The following is an 18231-nucleotide window of genomic DNA, read 5'->3' as shown; positions in this document are numbered from 1 at the left end:
CTCAGTGGGATGGTATATTTCATGATCATATCATTATCGAAAACTCTTTGTAATCTCATTAGGATAGCCTTAGTCCTCCATGTTTTGGGGAAGACTTTGAGAGTCTTGTGGTGTTAAGAATTATAAAATCACAGGAGCATTTCTTTAAGCTAAGCACAGCTACATGGAGGTCAGCTCTCTCACTTATGGAGGATGAAACTGCAGCCCAGGAACTTAAGGAAATATTAATAATATATGTGCCACTGTTTCAAATATCTGACTTCTTGACTCTAATGTGTAATTTTAGCTTTCTTACTTTATAAATGAACTAAGCAAAGCCGAATGTTTAGTTTAATGAGTGAGGGCACCTGGTAATGTCATCAGGTGTTTTCAGGAGAAATCTTAATGTCATGGAAAGGAACTCTTCATAGAACAATTTCTTCTGCAGGAAAAGACTCTTTGGGATTCAATCTTGGACTAGATTTCAAGTAGAGTTATAGTTATTTTTAATGTATTTTATTTTAAAAATCTTATAAATGCTAAGTATAATGAGTATAATGTAAGATTTTTTTTTTTTTTTTGGCGGGTCTGGGGATGGAACCCAGGGACATTCGACCTCCAAGCTACACCCCCAGGCCTATTTTTTATTCTTTATTTTGAAACAGGGTCTCACCGAGTTGCAGAGGGCCTCACTAAGTAGTAGCTGAGGCTGTCCGCAAACCGCAATCCTCCGGTCTCAGCCTCCCGAATGCTGGGATTACAAGCATGCACCACCACGCCGGCTATAATGTAAGATTAAGTTAGATAGTTGTGCATCAGTTAGGATTTAGCCTTGTTTTACGCCATACTAGATAATAAATAAAGCAAAATATATCTGGGCGTGGTGGCGCACGTTTGTAATCCCTGCACTTGGGAGGTGGAGACAGGAGGATTGCACAGGTTCGAAGCCAGCCTCGCTGGCTCAAGAGACCCTGTTTCCAAAAAAAAAAAAAAAAAAAAATAGGTCTGGAGTGTAGCCTGGAGGAAGAAGAGTTCCATCCCCAGTGCCACCAAAAAATAAAAAATAGGGCTGGGGGTGTAGCTCAGAGGTCGAATGCCCCTGGGGTTTCATCCCCAGTACCACACACACACACACACAAAAATCAGATAAATCAATACTCCAAATACATCACCAAGCTACCTGCTTAAACTGGAATCGATGAAAAGCTATCAAAATCCTACTGTTGAATCTCTGGGTTCAAATCTGTTTCTTTGGAGTCTAAGAACAGCCTTTCTCTGGGAACAGACAAGCAGTCAACAACATCTGAAAATGAAGAACGTTTAGTTTTCTTTCCTGCTCTGTTTTCAAATGAACATTTCATGGCTGAGAACATCCCCGAATTAGCACAGTAGATTTTTGCAAATAGAGAACAAACACTTCTCTGGCACGTCATCCTTACTCAAGCCTCCTTTCTCCTTCTCCCTAGCTGCGGTCATAATCGTTGGAAATCTGAACAGCTTAAGCAGAACCAGTACCGCGCTCCCTGCCGACTCCTACCAGATTGGGGCCATCGCGGGCATCATCGTCCTTGTCCTCGTCGTGCTCTTCCTGCTGGCGCTGTTCATTATTTATAGACACAAGCAGAAGGGGAAGGAATCGAGCATGCCAGCGGTGACCTACACCCCTGCCGTGAGGGTCATCAATGCCGATTACACCATTTCAGGTGAGGCTGAAGTCCCAAGGGCATGTCCTTCCTTGTAGAGTTGGGCTTCATCCTGCTTCTTCGAAGCTGTTGTTCAGCTGCACTGTCCATCAGTTCTGTCCATTCTCCCCGAGAGAATCACATGTTCAAAAAGGGTATCAGTTGTTAGAAATGTGTTTACTTCTCAACAGCTGTAAAATGACACTCTCATTTTCTATGAGTTTTTACTTGGGCCGTGTGTGTTTGTGTGTGTGTGTGTGTGTGTGTGTGTGTTGACTAAGGGAATTTAGGCTTAGCTGGCACCCAGTCCCAGGCTTTTTTTATATATGAAGGGGGACAGGGAGCCCACGCTTATCAAGGTCATGGATCACTCAGGGAGGTGGACCAGGTCTGCTGTCTCTGGCCTTGGGCGCTTTCTGCGGTATCCTCAGCCTCTCCCTGAGCCCATCTGAGCCCTCAAATGAAGAGGACCAAGTTATATAAGAACAAAACAGTTGTTTGGTGTTAGCAATAATCAAGGAAAGCTCAATAACCTTTAAGAAAAGCTCTTTTGAGTCTTCCTTTCTGTCACAAGTCCCCATGGAAGGAAAGAAAATTATAAGTGACACATTCAGTTATTAGAAGAAGTAACCACTTAAACTGGAAGAACTTGAAAAATTAAAATCTTTATTAATCTTGGGGCAATTACTGAAGGATTTCAGACTGGTTACATGTTTGTAAATATTAAAATTCTGATGAAATATGTAAAATAGCTGATTTACATAGTAGTTCTTTTCAGTGCAAAATTATTGTGCCAAGAAATCATGTTTGTTTTTCTTAAAGGTCAGTTATAGCAGAAATAGCTTTGAATAATGCTATTCCAGCTTTATAAGCCCCAGAGCCGAGAGCAGGTGTCTTGAATGTTCCTGAACTTTCCATGGAGGGGGCAGACACCTGCTGCTTCTAGGAGCCTTGCTGAGTGAGCTGAGCAAGAGGGGATTCTGCCCAGCTTGCCATATGGAAGCAGCCCAGACATTTACTCTGTTGTTTTGGTTCCCTTTTCTCTGTGTAGATTTAGGGGAGCCTGCCATCTTTTTTTTTCTATATCTCTTTTTTCTTTCTTTCTTTACTAGGGATTGAATCCATGGGCATTCTACCTCTGAGGGGCACCCCAAGCCTTTTATTTTATCTTTTGTTTCAAAACAGGCACTCTCTAGGTTGCAGAAGGTATCACTATACTGCTGAGGCTGTGCTTGAACCTATGATTCTCCTGCCTCAGCCTTCCAAGAACTGGGATTACAGGCAGGTGCCACCACACCTAGCTGAACCTACCATCTTAGCTATTTATTTCTCTTCTTGCAGAAACCCTGCCCCACAGCAATGGTGGAAATGCCAACAGCCACTACTTCACCAATCCCAGTTACCACACCCTCACCCAGTGTGCCACATCCCCTCACATCAACAACAGGGACAGGATGACCATCGCCAAGGTAAGGGGCAGTGACTCAAGTCTTGAAAGGTGAGAAGGGAGAGGAAAGGGGCAGGTATTGAATGGGGACTGCTGTGTGCGCAGTGCTGCTCTAGGCACTTTAAATGCATTGCTAATAATTCTCACACAGCCTTCTGGGTGAGTCAGTGTCTCATGTTTACTGACCAAAACCTTGGTAACAAGGACCTCCACTCACTTCCACTGGCTGCCTAGCTGGTGAGCAGGGAGGCGGTTGTGTGAGTCAAGGGCTCCCTGTCTGTGCAATCTGTACTGTTTAAAGTATACCTCTGGTCGGGCGTGGTGGCACATGCTTGTAATCCCTGCGCTTGGGAGGCAGAGACAGGAGGATCTCACAGGTTCAAAGCCAGCCGTGCTGGCTTAGGAGACCCTGTTTCCAAAAATAAAAAATAGGTCTGGGAGTATAGCCCGGAGGTAGAAGGGCTTCCAGGAACCCCAGTATCACCAAAATAAATAAATAAATAAATAAATAAATAAATAAATATAAATAAATAAATAAATAAAGTATACCTCTTTGGAAAATGTTTCAAATTATATGAGATTTTTAAAATGTAAACTCATTTCATCTTCAAACCAATCCTGTAAATTAAGAGTGGTTATTATCCCCACTTTATAGATGAGGAAACCAGTGTACAGATAGGATGGAGACCCAGGGCTATGGCCCCAGACTTTTCCCACAATGCTTTAAACCCCAAATATTTCCCACTTCCAAAGTGCCCTATTCTATTTCTAGGCTCCAATGTGTGACTCACCATTGTCCAGCTCTTTGTTAGAAAAAAAAAAGGTAGCAAATTAACTTAATCCCATTGTGATTTAATTACTGCAGCTAGATTTTAATTATGGCCCTTCATAGTTAAGAGCAATTGACAGTCTCCAGAGGGTGTGTGTGTGTGTGTGTGTGTGTGTGTGTGTGTGTGTGCGTGCGTGTGTGTTACTGCTAGTTACTGCTAGGAATTGAACCCAGGGTATTCTACCTTCAAGCTATACCTCCAGCCTTATTTTATTTGTTATTTGGAAACAGGGTCTCACTAAGTTGCTAAGGCTATTTCAAATCTTCAATCCTCCTGTCTCAGACTTTCATGTACTGGCATGCACTATGACACTTGACTTCTCCAGAGACTTTTACACTCGTCTTTCCATATATTCTCATACCAAATCAGGGAGGAAAGCAGAGCGCATCATGTACCTTATCCTCATGGTTACACACAGGAACACTGATGAGTCACCTGGGACCCACAGGGCATCATACAGTTGTTGATGGGAAACCTTAGACCAAGAATTCAGTTTTTCTTCAATTCAAAGTTCCATATTTGTGAACTCAAATAAAGTCTAGTTGGCACAGGGAAAATGAACTGGAGGTGATGGAATGTGTAACTGGGTTGAGGGGCCAAGACAACTTCTAGGAGGGCAGAAGTTTTCACCTGGCCGCTTGCTCAGCCTTCTTCAAGGGTAGGTCCTACAGATAGGCCATGGACTTGCTTTTCTCCTAGATAAGTAGCACTGTGTGGTGCCACACTATATTCTCTTTGTAAATCTTTTGTTGTTCATATTTTTAACAGTCAAAAAACAATCAATTGTTTGTGAATCTTAAAAATGTGAATCCCGGAAAGAGAGGCCCAGCAGTGGACTGCACAGGGACACTGCCTGCGGACTGGAAACATGGCGGCTACCTCAACGAGCTAGGTGGGTTCTCCCAGTGCCCCCAGTGGACATCTTGACCTTTGCATCACCTAAAATACTCATAGGACTGTGTCTGGAGAGAGATCTGATTGGGTGGCTGGTCTAACCACTTCAAATTGTTTTTCTTTATTTCTTGTCCACCCCAGGCTGCCCCTCTCTTTTAACTCCTTGGAAGAGGCTAGCCATTGCAAGCTAAGATAAAGATGGACATTTAAGGAGACTTTCTATGGTGGGGAGATACTCAGGGGGATTTGGCAAAAGTAACAGGCCTATCTGATAGGGTAGCTCTCATCCATGGACTCTCTATAAAGTCTGAGAGTCCCTGAAACCAGTGTCACTCTGACACCAGCTGAAGGTATAAGGATCACCAAGTTCACCCTCTAGATAAAGAATTTGTCAGAAGAATTCATAGAACTCACTGAACGCTCTTAACTCATGGTCATACTTTATTATAGCAAAAGGACATGGATTAAAATTGGCCAAGGGAAGAGACACCTGGGCAAAGTTCAGGAAAGGTCAAAGCACAGTGCTTCCAGGTGTTGTTTCCCAGGGAATTCATTGACTGTGCTAACTTTTCTTGGCAGTAGTGTGTGACCATGCTCAGAGAATATTGCCAACCAGGGAAGCTCATTTCATCCCTGGTATCCAGCAATTTGGGGACTTAGTCATAAGCCCATGGGGCTGATCTTTAGCCTATGTCCCTCCCGAGGTCAAGCTGATATCACATAGTGCAACCAGAACTCATTTTTATAGGCCATCTAGTATAGACATTCACCTTCAGGTAAGCAAGATGATCCAAGGACATAGATCCCCTTCTACAAGGAGGAGGGGAGAAGTCAGACCTCTCTTTGGTAAGGTTATTTATTTATTATAAATCCTTTTGTCCTTCCTCCCTGTTTAAGCCTATGAATCCTTCAATGCCTGGGAGCAGGCCTAGACTCTTCCAAACATACAGAACGTGCCTGAGAGAGGAAATGTCCCCATTTCTTGTCCTACAGTGATTGATATTAGACATACCCTCTCCCTTCAAGAGCTTCCCTTTTTCTCTATAAAAGTGTGCCTTGCTTAGTAGTCCCCATAAAACATCACCATCAGAACCTGAAATTACCATCACTCTAAGAGACCATGCATAGTGGTGGAGTGTAATTTGCTTGACATTCTCACTGCTTATTTGAAATGTTCATCACAAGTTACTACTCCTGATTTTAACCTAAGTCCACAACATTCCTTTCAAGGATTATAATGGAGGCAAAACCAAGTGGTAGTTACTAGGAAAACAGTGTGAAAACTATAAAAGCCTTAAAAAACCTACATTTGGAGATGAATTCTAGTTCTTGTCTTTGCTGTGTCCTTTCTACTATCCAACCTTAAATCAAGTATACTGATTAATTTCTCTGTGTTTCCATTTTGATGCCAAAATGATCAATCCTAAGCCCTTGTAAAAGAATGGGTGAATGATCATATATATATGCATACTTTTTGTTCATTAAATTTTTAAAAATTTCTGTTGGTATATTATAGTTATAAATAATAATGAATAAAAACGAATAATAACTCATAGTTATACACTCACATGTGCACACAGCATAATTTGGCCTAGCTCCTTCTCCATACCTCCTCACTTTCTTCCCTCCTTCCTCCCCTGGTCCCCTCCCACAACTTTATTGGTTTCCCTCCTGTTTTCAAGATGTCCCTTTTCTTTGCTTTTTTAATTTTGGCTCCCACATTTGAGATAAAACAAGCAACCCTTGATCTGAGTTTGGCTTATCTCACTTAGTATCATGTTCTCCAGTTTCGTTCATTTTCCTGCAAATGACATATTTTGTTCTTCATTATAGCTGAATAAAATTCCAGTGTGTGTACATATACCACATTTTCTTTATCTATTCATTGGTTGACCGACACCTGGATTGGTCCCATAACTTGGCTATTATGAATTGTGTTTCTGTAAACATGCATATGAGTCACTATATTATTTTGACTTTAATTCTTCTGGAGAAATACCAAGAAGTGGTATAGCTGGACCTTATATACTTTGTATTTAGTTAAAAGCACTGGGCTTGCATGACTGATCTGGTATCAAGATTTGAAAGCACTGCCTTGGTGATTTGCATTCAGTGGGGAGATTCTCCTTCACCATATTCAAACATTAGATATTTTTTCTTTTATGTTCTCAAGGAGGGTTTTTTTTTCCTTTATCACAGGTGCTTTTGGACTTGACAGAAGTTATATGGGAAAATCCTTAAAAGGTATGATATAAATGTGAGGAAGAAGTACACACACACACACACACACACACACACACACACGCACGCACACACACACCACAATTTAAAAAATTATCTCAGAAACTGAAATAAATTTTAAACAAGCAAAACTGGCAGTGTAAGTAAACTGTCAGTGTGGTAAATAAACTCCCGTGCCAACACACAGACATATTTGAATGACATCAAGAGGTGATGGTAGGTGGATCTTTTTAAAGTCTTGGAGGACAAAGTTTTCAGTTTACTAAGAAAAGGCTCATATTTCCTTTGAAATAAAGATGGCTGATGGAAGAGAGAGACATAAAATATGAAATCACCATGAAAATAAGAAGCCAGCAGGGTAATGTGTCGCTTAAGGTTTGCTCTGAGGATGAAGGTGCCCAGTACCGAAGGTTTGCAAGGAATCTTCACAACACAAAAGCCTTTCTCATTATTATAAGGGAACTCCTCCTGTGGCCATCAACATCTGGATTTTAGATTGAAAATTCAGAGGGTTCAATCAGCAATTTTCTATTAGTGAATTGGAATGAGATTAATTTTATTTAAATGTGATCATCGAAATGAAATCAGATCCATGGTATTTTCATTGGTACTCCCTTTGGAGAGAAATTAAAATTGCTTTATAGATGGGTAATTTTATAGCAAATTATAGTAAAATGTACGGCATTATTTTCAGGAGATATGTTTTAAAAAACTAGCTTAAAGAAAAAGAATTTGCCCGAGTAAATTAGCACCAAGAAACGATGCTGGCCATGAAACAGCATTTACTTTTTTTTTTTTTTGCCTTCCTTCTCTTCTTATAGATTTAGGAAAGAATTCTGAATATAACTCAAGTAACTGCTCCCTAAGCAGTTCAGAAAACCCATATGCCACTATTAAAGACCCGCCTGTGCTTCTTCCTAAAAACTCCGAGTGTGGCTACGTGGAGATGAAGTCGCCAGCGCGAAGAGATTCCCCGTATGCTGAGATCAGTAATTCAACTTCAGCCAACAAGAATGTCTACGAAGTTGGTGAGTTCTTCACCCACAGAAAGAACTGAATGCCTAAGAATTAGGGGAGCAATTCTGAGTGGCCCATGTTTTAGATTGCCACCTGTGATGACAGTGATCATATTAACTGATGTCAAATGAATTCTTCAGGGAAAATGCCATTTAGTAAATTTCCAATGATTTTTTTCTTATTTTCTACCTGGTCATCTATCTTCTGTTTTGTAGTCATATAAATATTTTAGCACGTATGTGGAACAACGTGTGGATCATATTAGCAGATATAGTGAATTAGCCCAAACAAATGGTGCAAGTGGATTAGACAGGTGGTCCCATTTCCTGGTCATATTCATTACATTAATATAATGGTTTTAGCAGAATAGGAACAGTTTGTTTTAAATTTGTTTAATATGTCAGTAATATTCTCAGTGTGACTCTGATACAAATTAGTAGGAATTCAATTTAAAATTATAGTTATTTTGATTGTCCTTTGTGAATATCATTTGGGAAGAGATAAAACAGCCGATATGGGTATATATTTTAGTGACTCGCCTCTCCTCTCCTCTCTTTTCTCCCCTCCCCTCCCCTCCCCTCCCCTCCCCTCCCCTCCCCTCCCCTCCCCTCCCCTCTCTTCTCCTCTTCTCTCTCCTCTCTCCTCTCTCCTCTCTCTCTCCTCTCTCCTCTCTCCTCTCTCCTCTCTCTCCTCTCTCCTCTCCTCTCCTCTTCTCTTCTCTTCTCTTCTCTTCTCTCTCTCTCTCTCTCTCTCATTATTTGTGACCTTGACTTTAAACAATTCTCAGTTATTTGTAAATGAAGAGGTCAATTTAACACTAGTTGCTAATTTTATGCCATAGATAAGTCACTGAAAAAATTAAACTATTTTTAAAATATTAGCACACTTTTTAAAATGGAAACTGTAATGAACTAATTTAACTTTTTCTTTTGTAGTGGGACAAAACCCAGGGGAATTTTACCTCTGAGCTACACCCCTGCCCTTTTTTATTTTGAAACAGGGGCTCACTAAGTTGCTAAGTGTTTCACTAAATTGTTGAGACTGGCCTTGAACTTGTAATCCTCTTGTCTCAGTCTCCCAAGTACTGAGATTACAGGCATATGCCACCATGCCTGAATAAAATAATTCTTAAATCAATAATAATTCACCTTTAAGTGGTCCTATAAAGATAAATCTGTAGGATAGGGACTCAACTCAGAGGACAAATCTTAAGTCTTAAAGTTGTGAACATGATGATTGTTTCTGTGAACTGAGTTAAACTTTAAGGACTTTGATCTTCTCCTCTGTAGAATCATGGATTTGGCCTCAATGACTCTTAGTGTGGTTTTCAGACAATGGTTTAACTCCAGGAATTTTTTATAATTCCTAGATATCTTCACCTCAACCATGTAGACATCCTTTTGTTCTGAACACCATTGGTGGGTGTCAGTTGGCCCAACAACTAGAATTGCAACCCCGATGTTATTATAAAAGAGTCATGTTTCTTAAACTAACATTTCCTTATATTTTTATAAAAGTACCTCTGCCAGGTATGGTGACACATGGCTGTAATCCCAGTACTTGGGAATCTGAGACAGGAGGATCCCAGATAATAGCCTCAGCAACTTAGCAAGACTCTCAGAAACCAATAAAGACCCAGTTTCAAAAACAAAAAATAAAAATTTCTGGGAGTTTGGTCAGAGGTAGAATGTCTCTGGGTTCAATCCTTAATGCCACCAAAAAAAACCTACCTCTTGTGTGTTTGATACTTGCAAGAAATGCCACATTTAAAAAATTATATTTTAATGATAAACTAATGTCTTTGGTTATCATAGAACCTACAGTGAGTATTGTCCAGGGAATATTCAGCAATAATGGGCATTTTACCCAGGATCCATATGACCTCCCAAAGAACAGTCACATCCCTTGCCATTATGATTTGCTACCAGTCCGGGACAGCTCATCTTCTCCGAAGCAAGAGGACCATGGTGGAGGCAGCAACAGCAGCAGCAGCAGCAGCAGTAGCAGCAGCAGCAGCAGCAGCAGTGAATGACACCAAAAGACCCCTGAGTGACTGCCGGAACCCATTCCAGAGGCGCAGTTCAGTTCTACTCCATCCTCAACTTTGCCACCTCAATTGAATGTGAAGCGACTTGGTGGGCAATCAGTGGACATGAACCAGAAAGCTCAAAGCTGAGGCTGAGACTGATTGTAGGTGCTTTTTGTACAGGTGGCCTGGAACGAGATAGTGACATGATTAGCCATTGCAGTTAGTTTAGAACTGCACCCTTGAAACATGACAGATTGTAAGATCTGGGCTAAAAGCATGGACTTATAGAACTCCTTTGGAGACACGGATCACAGTGGACATTGGTATTATTGCTTGGAAAGTTAAAAATTTTTTTTTTCATTTGCACCATATAGCTGAACATATAGTATCATGCAGTTTATTGTAAATTTATTTCATCAAAGTGGGGATCACTAAACATTTAGAAGACGAGGGGCATATTTTTGAGTCTTATTGCTTAATTTTTTTCTGCTGGTCTCAGAATTGTAGGGATTGTATGAATGCAGTAGAAAACATTCTATCAGGTGGCAGTACTGGATAAATTCTGAATGAACACTAGAAGTGGATAGCAAATTTACATATGAAAACTTTAGTTTTTTTAGAATGAGAATTATTTCAGAAATAGTGGATGAATCAAAGAAGTAAATGTACAGATGTGCCAGGCAGAGGTGATCTTCTTCTGTTTTACCTTGGCCCCCTGTAGACCTGTGACATTTTTCTGATCACTCTCCGCATCATGCATATTCACCACCTAAGACTCGTAACATATCAGTAATTATTTCACCAACGTAGGAATGAAATAATTTTTATTTTTGACAGACTGGATTGAGTGATCATGTAATGATTGGCAAAGGCTGTAAATTTTAAGTGTAAAAAGATGCTTAAGTTTTGTAAACCATTAGTAATACATGCTGTAATATAGGAGTAGCAGAAAGTTTTGATTAATTTTTCCCTAGAAGTGACCGAAATATTTTTGTGCATATTTGAGAAAAGGGCACTTTCCTTTATTAATTGTTGATCTAGAGAAACTATGCTTAAGCTGGTCTTTTGCATTGCTAATATGACATGTACCCCTTTTCAATAATTTGTATTTTCATTAAGTTGTATATTCCATGATTTGTAGTGTTTGGATTGTTAATGAAAAACTATTATATGTTCATTGTTTCCTGCATTATTGCCATTCATCTTTTGCTTGAGAAGCATGCATTGTGTTTTTTGAGGGAGGAAATGAAAATATATAATTTGAATCTATTACAACTTGCCATTACTAAAATAGCACAGTAAGCATATGCGAATGGCTTATGATAAACATAGAAAAGCCTTTTAATATTCCAAAATGGAGTCCCCTTGGGTCTGTTGGCTCCCTGAGTGTTGGTTAAAACAGGGAAAAGTAGAGCAGTGAATACTCCAGACTGATCTTACTAAAGACCTTCATTATGCTCCTCATATAATTGATCATTCGAGGTAGGACACTTTGGAGAGCAAATGAGGGCATTATTAATGATGATCTCTTTCTTTGAGCTTCATGAGTAAGTAAATGGGCTAAAAGACTGGTTGAGGAAGCGACTTCACAAGAGAAAGCAGTAGCTTTGAATGACAAAGCCTTGAATGGCTTGATATTCTGGCTGAGTTGATCGATAATCACATATTGCACATCTGGTCTATCAGTAGTGTGCAAGAGACGTTGTCCCTGTAGGTTTTTGAGTTGGGGCACCCAGTTATTTCATGTCACACACCTGTACCTGTGATGGTGGTTCCACTAGCTAGGTGGAGGATACAACAAACACAGGATGCTCACTCCTTTAATGGCTGATTCTTTTAAGGAATCTGCAACTAATTCACAGAAGTAAGAAATTGCCCGAGGCACCCCTTAGAAACCATTGATTTATACTAACCCTGGCTGACCCTTGACTCTGGGGACAAGCATCAAACCCAGACACATGTGGGTCAGTAGCCACAATGAGACCTTTTTGGTAAAAAAAAAAAAAAAAAAGAAGGCATTTTCCCCATATTTTTAAAGATTGTCTCTTCAGAGCTCCATGGTAAGTTTGAGTTTCCCCATCTCTCCATGGAAATAAGTCAAGGAAACACCTGATGCTTTTCTCATTCCACTATTAAGGAAAGCTTCACAAGCAAAGGTAACAGGAATCCTGGACACTCCAAAGGCTCCTTGATGTCCTGAAACATTTTTACCTGAGGCAATTCTGGTTTATCAGAGCTCATGCAGAACTTTTCAAGCATCAGAATATATATAACACGTTGGATATTATGACACTACACATTATATTTGGGAAGGCCCAGTGGAGAAGGAAAAACTTTCTAGATATTTTGATATAATTTATCTGTTATATCACATAGTGGAGTCAAAGCACTGACTGAGTTTGGGGATACCTTCTAAAAGCCATTCATATAAGAATGTGAGTGAAACTATGATTTTTCCCTAGAATTTGATATATTAAAAAATTTATAAATTATTTGTGCATATATATAAGTACATCAAAACTTGCATAAATGATAACTAATATGCTTGCTTTAATAAGAAGAATATGTTATTTGTAGTTAATTATATGATGATAAGGAAAATTTTATAATCACAGTGCTTAACATTAATTCATCTTCTATGGCATAGTAATAATGTTAACAGAGAATTTAATGTCTGTAGCATTTTCTTTATGGAATTTATATTTACCAATTTTAAGCAAATCATCCATAGAATTTTATAATAGGACAGTATAACTTGTCTCAACCAAATCCATCAGCACAATGCATATTATGAGAAATGCAAACAACTCAATGAAAACGTGCTTATCAACCTCAGTGAGCCACGGTAGTTGTCAAGTATTGGGATTTCTTAACCCTAAATGTTGACAAAGTTGAAGAAAAGTAAAGTTGACAAAGGGAAGAATTCACGTCTATATTAGAAGTCCACATTACACTTAAGGATAAAATTATTAAAAATTGAGTTTTGGGGCTGCCTTTTTAAAAATAACAAATTTTCTATGTCTGGGTAACATTTATTATTCAAACTAAATATTTAAGAGGTATTTTGATCTTAAAGGCTTTATGGCATGGAAGTGTACATAGATATGCAAGTATGAATTTTGTGGTGTGAATGATGAATACTTGTTTATTAACTAAAGATGTACAGCAAGCCACCCTCCTGGAGTACAGTAGATATCAGTGTCCTAACACAAGGTCTGCTTATTCAAGTTCAATAGTCTTGGCTTCATTTCGATATCACCAAATTACAGTATGTATTTTTAGAAGAAAAAAATAAAAATACATTAGAATTTACTTGGTTATAGCAAACACAACAATGCTCTCAATGTTGAAATTTCTCTATTTTCCAAAGATGATAAACTTTTATCAATGTTAGTCTACATTGTCACTTATATCATCAAATGAGTTTATAGATTACTGCAATAAACTTTCTAATGAAAACTCTAAAGTAGTGCTTCTCTATATGAGTCTACTATTGATTAATGAGATGAAAATATATCATTCTACTGGAAAATTAATATTTTTTCATATGTGACCCCATGACACTTTTACATATATATGTACATATATATATATTTCAAAAACAATTCCACTTTATTATACTTAACTGCTAGTGTATACATTTTCCCTTCAAAAGACTTGTTCTTTAAGGACAAAAGCCATATTTTATTCACATATAGATCCCTGGTTATTGGCTGAGTCATGTCTTTTGTAAATAGCTTTAGGTTATCTTATGTGAATTTGCTTTCTAAATCTCAGTGCTTGTCAATGCTTTCATTAATAAATAAAACACTTTTGAGAAGCATCCACTTATAGCACTGTGTTGTAAGGATCAAATATGGATAAAACACTGTCTCTTTTCTCAGTAGCTATGAGAGGATGAATGCCAAGCAAACACACTTGGAGATGCAGAGAAGTATGACATGAGCTATTTTTAAGTCACAGCTAGGGAAATAAAGTATCTTACTAACTGCATGGTTTGGTAAGTTATTAAACCTCTCAAGGTCCTGCTCTCTACATTGTCATATCTTAGCAATAATAGTACCTGTTTCATAGTTCTGGGAGGATTCAATAACTTTGTATATACAAAACACTTATTTCCATACCTGGTATATAGTAGGCACCTAGTAAATGTTAACTAACATTACTATTATGAAAAATTATCTACCAATGTGAACCAGTTTGTAATAACCAGATGAAGGGGGCTGGTAAATCAGAAGTCAACATTTAATGAATATTTTTAAAGCTTTATGTTCATGTGACCATGTGTTAAACTATTCTTGTGCTATATCAAAATTCTACACATAATTTATTTCTAGAGAAGATATAATAGTATGATTTCATCTTCTAGTAAAATGCTATCTTCTAGTAACATGCTATCTTCCTAAGAAGTATTAATGTCATTAAAACACAGATGTGGGTCCACAGAGCTTTTGATATCCAGTACATTAGCCACATGAAAGATACGAAGGAAATGGGAACACTGGAGCCCAGTAGATCACAACTGAAAAACCAAACAGTCTCTATAATGGAGGTAGACAATTGAAGAAGTTCTAGATTAAATGTAGTTAAAAACTCTTAAAACATTTAAATTATATCACCAGAAAGAGTTTCCTAGAACTAATATAATGATTTTTCCAGTTTAAAAATTCATTAGAGATCAGGGCATGGTGATGAATGTCTGTAATGCCAGTACTGGAGAGGCTGAGACAAGAAGATCACAGATTCAAAGCCAGCCTCAGCAACTTTGTGAGGCTGTCAGCAACTTGGTAAAACTCTATTTCCAAATAAAAAATAAAACAAGCTGGGGTATAGCTTGGAGATAGATTCATTAGAGGAATGTAAACACAAAAATAATATGTTAACTTCTTGAGAATGAATTCATATTTTATTTTATTTTATTTTATTTTATTTTATTTTATTTTATTTTTGGTGGCACTGGGGTTCCTGGAAGCCCTTCTACCTCCGGGCTACACTCCCAGACCTATTTTTATATTTTTATTTAGAAACAGGGTCTCATAAACCAGCGTGCAGCTGGCTTCGAACCTGCGCGATCCTCATGTCTCCGCCTCCCAAACGCGGGGATTACAAGTGTGCGCCACCACGCCTGGCATGAATTCATATTTTAGAAGATGAAATGCAATCAAGAATAAACTTTCAAAAATGACAATCATGGTTGAGAGAAAACACTGGTCCAAAATATTAGTTAATATTAAATATTATTAAAAATATTAAACAGTCCGGGCCTCTGGCCCCGACCCTGGGTGGGTGGGCAGGCGCTGGCGGGGCACCCCTAGGCGACCTCCTCCCCACCTGGAAGGACCCTGTAAAAAAGGAAAAGAAAAAGAAAAAAGGAAAATATCGGAGAGGGGTCAAGGAGGTCGAGGTGGATGCCAGGATACTGGAGATGCAGACAAAACTTATCCAAATGAACTGGAATTATTGGAAAAGTTCCCCGCTAAGGAGGACTGCTTCTTCTCTACATTGTTAAGAATCTTGGACATCACCTGTAAGGAGAGAGACTTTAGTGGAGACCAAGAAGAAAGGCGGTGCTGAAAGCGGTCTCTGCGTTGGTGTTGGAGACTTGTATTCAGGAGAAGCAGAAATCGGAGCCTACCATCCTTATTTTTTTCTTGGAGAAATTACACCAAAGGTCGAATGCTACCATCGTGGATGCTTAGGAATACTGGACAACATTCAGAGTGGAAAAAGAGCTTGGGAAAGATTTGAAATGGTGAAGGCAGTGGCAATGGCAGTGGCCAATACTCAGGGGAGGCAGAGATCTGATGCATTACACCTGGAACCTTTGAAGTAATGACCCCAGAGGCAGAATGCTACCACCACACACCCTCGAGAATGTGGGACAAATGGTTGGGCAAAGAGGGTGCTCGGATTAGAGACTGCCGAGAGGTGAGGCCGGCGACAGACACAGCAAAGCTGGGATTGGAGCCTGCCTTGAGGCAAGGCCGGTGCTGGGGCCTCCGAGGTTGGGATCGGAGCCTGCCAAGGGATTAGGTTGGTGCTGGGACCAGTGGCCTGTATTGGAGCCTGCCGCGAGGCAAGGCCGGTGTTGGGGCCTCCGAGGCTGGGATTGGAGTCTGCCGAGGGGTTAGGCCGGTGCTGGGACCAGCGGCCGGCATCGGAGCCTACCATGAGGCAAGACCGCTATTGTGGCCTCCGGGGCCGGGATCGGAGCCTGCCGAGGGGTTAGGCCGGTGCTGGGGCCAGCGAGGCCGGGATTGGAGCCTGCCGAGGGGTTAGGCCGGTGCTGGGGTCTCGGAGGCCAGGATTGGAGCCTGCCGAGGGGTTAGGCCAGTGCCAGGGCCAGCAGCCGGCATCGGAGCCTTCCGTGAAGCAAGGCCGCTACTGAGCCCTCCAAGGCCTTGATCGGAGCCTGCCGAGGGGTTAGGCCAATGCCGGGGCCATCGGCTAGTATCGGAGCCTGCCGTGAGGAAGGCCGGTGCTGAGGCTTCCAAGGCTGGGATCGGAGCCAGCTGAGGGGTTAGGCCAGTGTCGGGGCCGGCGAGACCAGAATTGGGGCCTTCCATGAGGCAAGGCCGCTGCTTGAGCCAGCAAGGTCTGGATCAGTCCACTGGGTAGCCAGGCCACTACTGGGGCCTTCAAGAGTGGGATCGGTATTTGTAACATGGCATGCACAGAGAAATATCGCAGAAAATTAAAACCAGATGCTTCCCCTAATCAGCAATAACTAGGAGGAAAGGGGCAACAGGATGTGGTCGAGCTATAGAAAGGGCCCTATAGTGAAGCAATTAAGGTGACCAATCATAGGGTATGGAATAGGGGAGGATGGAGCCTCTTTAAAATGCAGGAGGTACATAAACAAATGTATCAAAGTTAATCACCAAACAAGCATGGGATCGAGGGAGGGGGAGTGAATGGGATGGGGACTGGATGAGGGCTAATTGATGATGTGTGCTTGTATATCCTCTCAAGTCTTGTATTCCAGTGTGATGTATGATTACAATGCACCAATAAAAGTAAATTAAAAAAATATTAAACAGTTGTTGATCCTGAGAAGAAAAAGGTAACTGAGAAAAAGTAGTAATAAAAGAATGATAGAAGAAAAATTTGTTATGTGGATCTTGGAGTTTCAGGTCTTCCTTTTAGATATGAAAAGATTTAGTAGGTTAGTAAACAGTTTAATGGAAAATATGGAAGAAGATGTATCCTAGTAAAATTTTGGAATGCTAAGGGTAAGAAAACTTACAGGCAGAATTAACATACTACTTAAAAGGAAAGACAATTAGATCAAGTATATGGTTGGAGCAGGAATGAGGAGGAGACCCTGCTGGGTAAGGGCAGTGACTGGCTGGACGTTGAGCTATTGCTGTCTTCCCACTGCAATTTCAGCTGTCCCACTTCCCAGCACAGCATGCTGCCTGTCAGCAGGTCATTAGACAGCCCCATTCCATTTTGCTTTAAAATCCCTGATCCCAACTAGCATGGACCTGACAGAGACAATGACCACAGGAAAAAGAAGGAGCCAATGTGGTAGACTGGCACAGGATAGGAAGCTAAAAACAAAAACAGACACAAAAGCACCAGAAGCACCTGTTCATCGTGCTTTATTGAATTGCTATCAGAAATAAAAGATTCAAGCACAAAATTTGTGGAAGCCCTGCATAGCTCTTGGCTTATGAGATGTTGTATCTCATTCTTTGTTGATAACCTGGATTTCTTTACTGTCATGCAATATAAAGATATAAGTAGGTCACGAAGTAACCACTTTGCCATGATGTATTTAATGATCAGTAGAACAAGTGATCTTTAAATACCAAAGAGGAAACTTGAAGTTTACTGAGCAGCTCACAAAGCAAGGAACATACTGCTAACCACTGTTGAACCTTTTTGTTTTCTAGCCTTCTAGCTAGATGTACCGGCCAGTTTGCTTCAGCTGTATCTTGGGCTTTAGGACAATTGGAAGAAGAGACCAGAACCCAGAACATTTTCCTCCCAAGAGATCTAATCCTGATTAGTGTTTGAGACGATGCTCCCCATGTTGTCTGGAAGAGAATCATAGATGGAGTGTTAAAATTAAGGTGAAGAATTGGGAAACTGTAGACTAAAGCCAAC

The 18231-nt window shown here is 40.2% G+C and overlaps 1 protein-coding gene across 1 annotated transcript in view; it reads left to right on the top strand.

Moving 5' to 3' along the window:
* The window catches only part of MEGF10 (multiple EGF like domains 10), a gene marked incomplete at its 3' end in the record, with an annotated part of 129003 nt that extends 118881 nt beyond the window's left edge, over positions 1–10122 (top strand). The window contains exons 20-25 of the mRNA XM_080698495.1: positions 1446–1682; positions 3003–3130; positions 4707–4830; positions 7032–7076; positions 7895–8101; positions 9905–10122. Of these exons, the coding sequence (XP_080554621.1) occupies positions 1446–1682; positions 3003–3130; positions 4707–4830; positions 7032–7076; positions 7895–8101; positions 9905–10122 (959 nt within the window). The remainder of the gene's footprint in view (positions 1–1445; positions 1683–3002; positions 3131–4706; positions 4831–7031; positions 7077–7894; positions 8102–9904) is intronic.
* Positions 10123–18231: the final 8109 nt, after the last annotated feature.

Source organism: Muscardinus avellanarius (genome assembly GCF_963383645.1).
Source record: "Muscardinus avellanarius genome assembly, chromosome: 7".
Classification (NCBI taxonomy): Eukaryota; Metazoa; Chordata; class Mammalia; order Rodentia; family Gliridae; genus Muscardinus; species Muscardinus avellanarius.
Note: the sequence above shows the minus strand (reverse complement) of the source record. Positions and strands in the feature narration are given on the sequence as shown.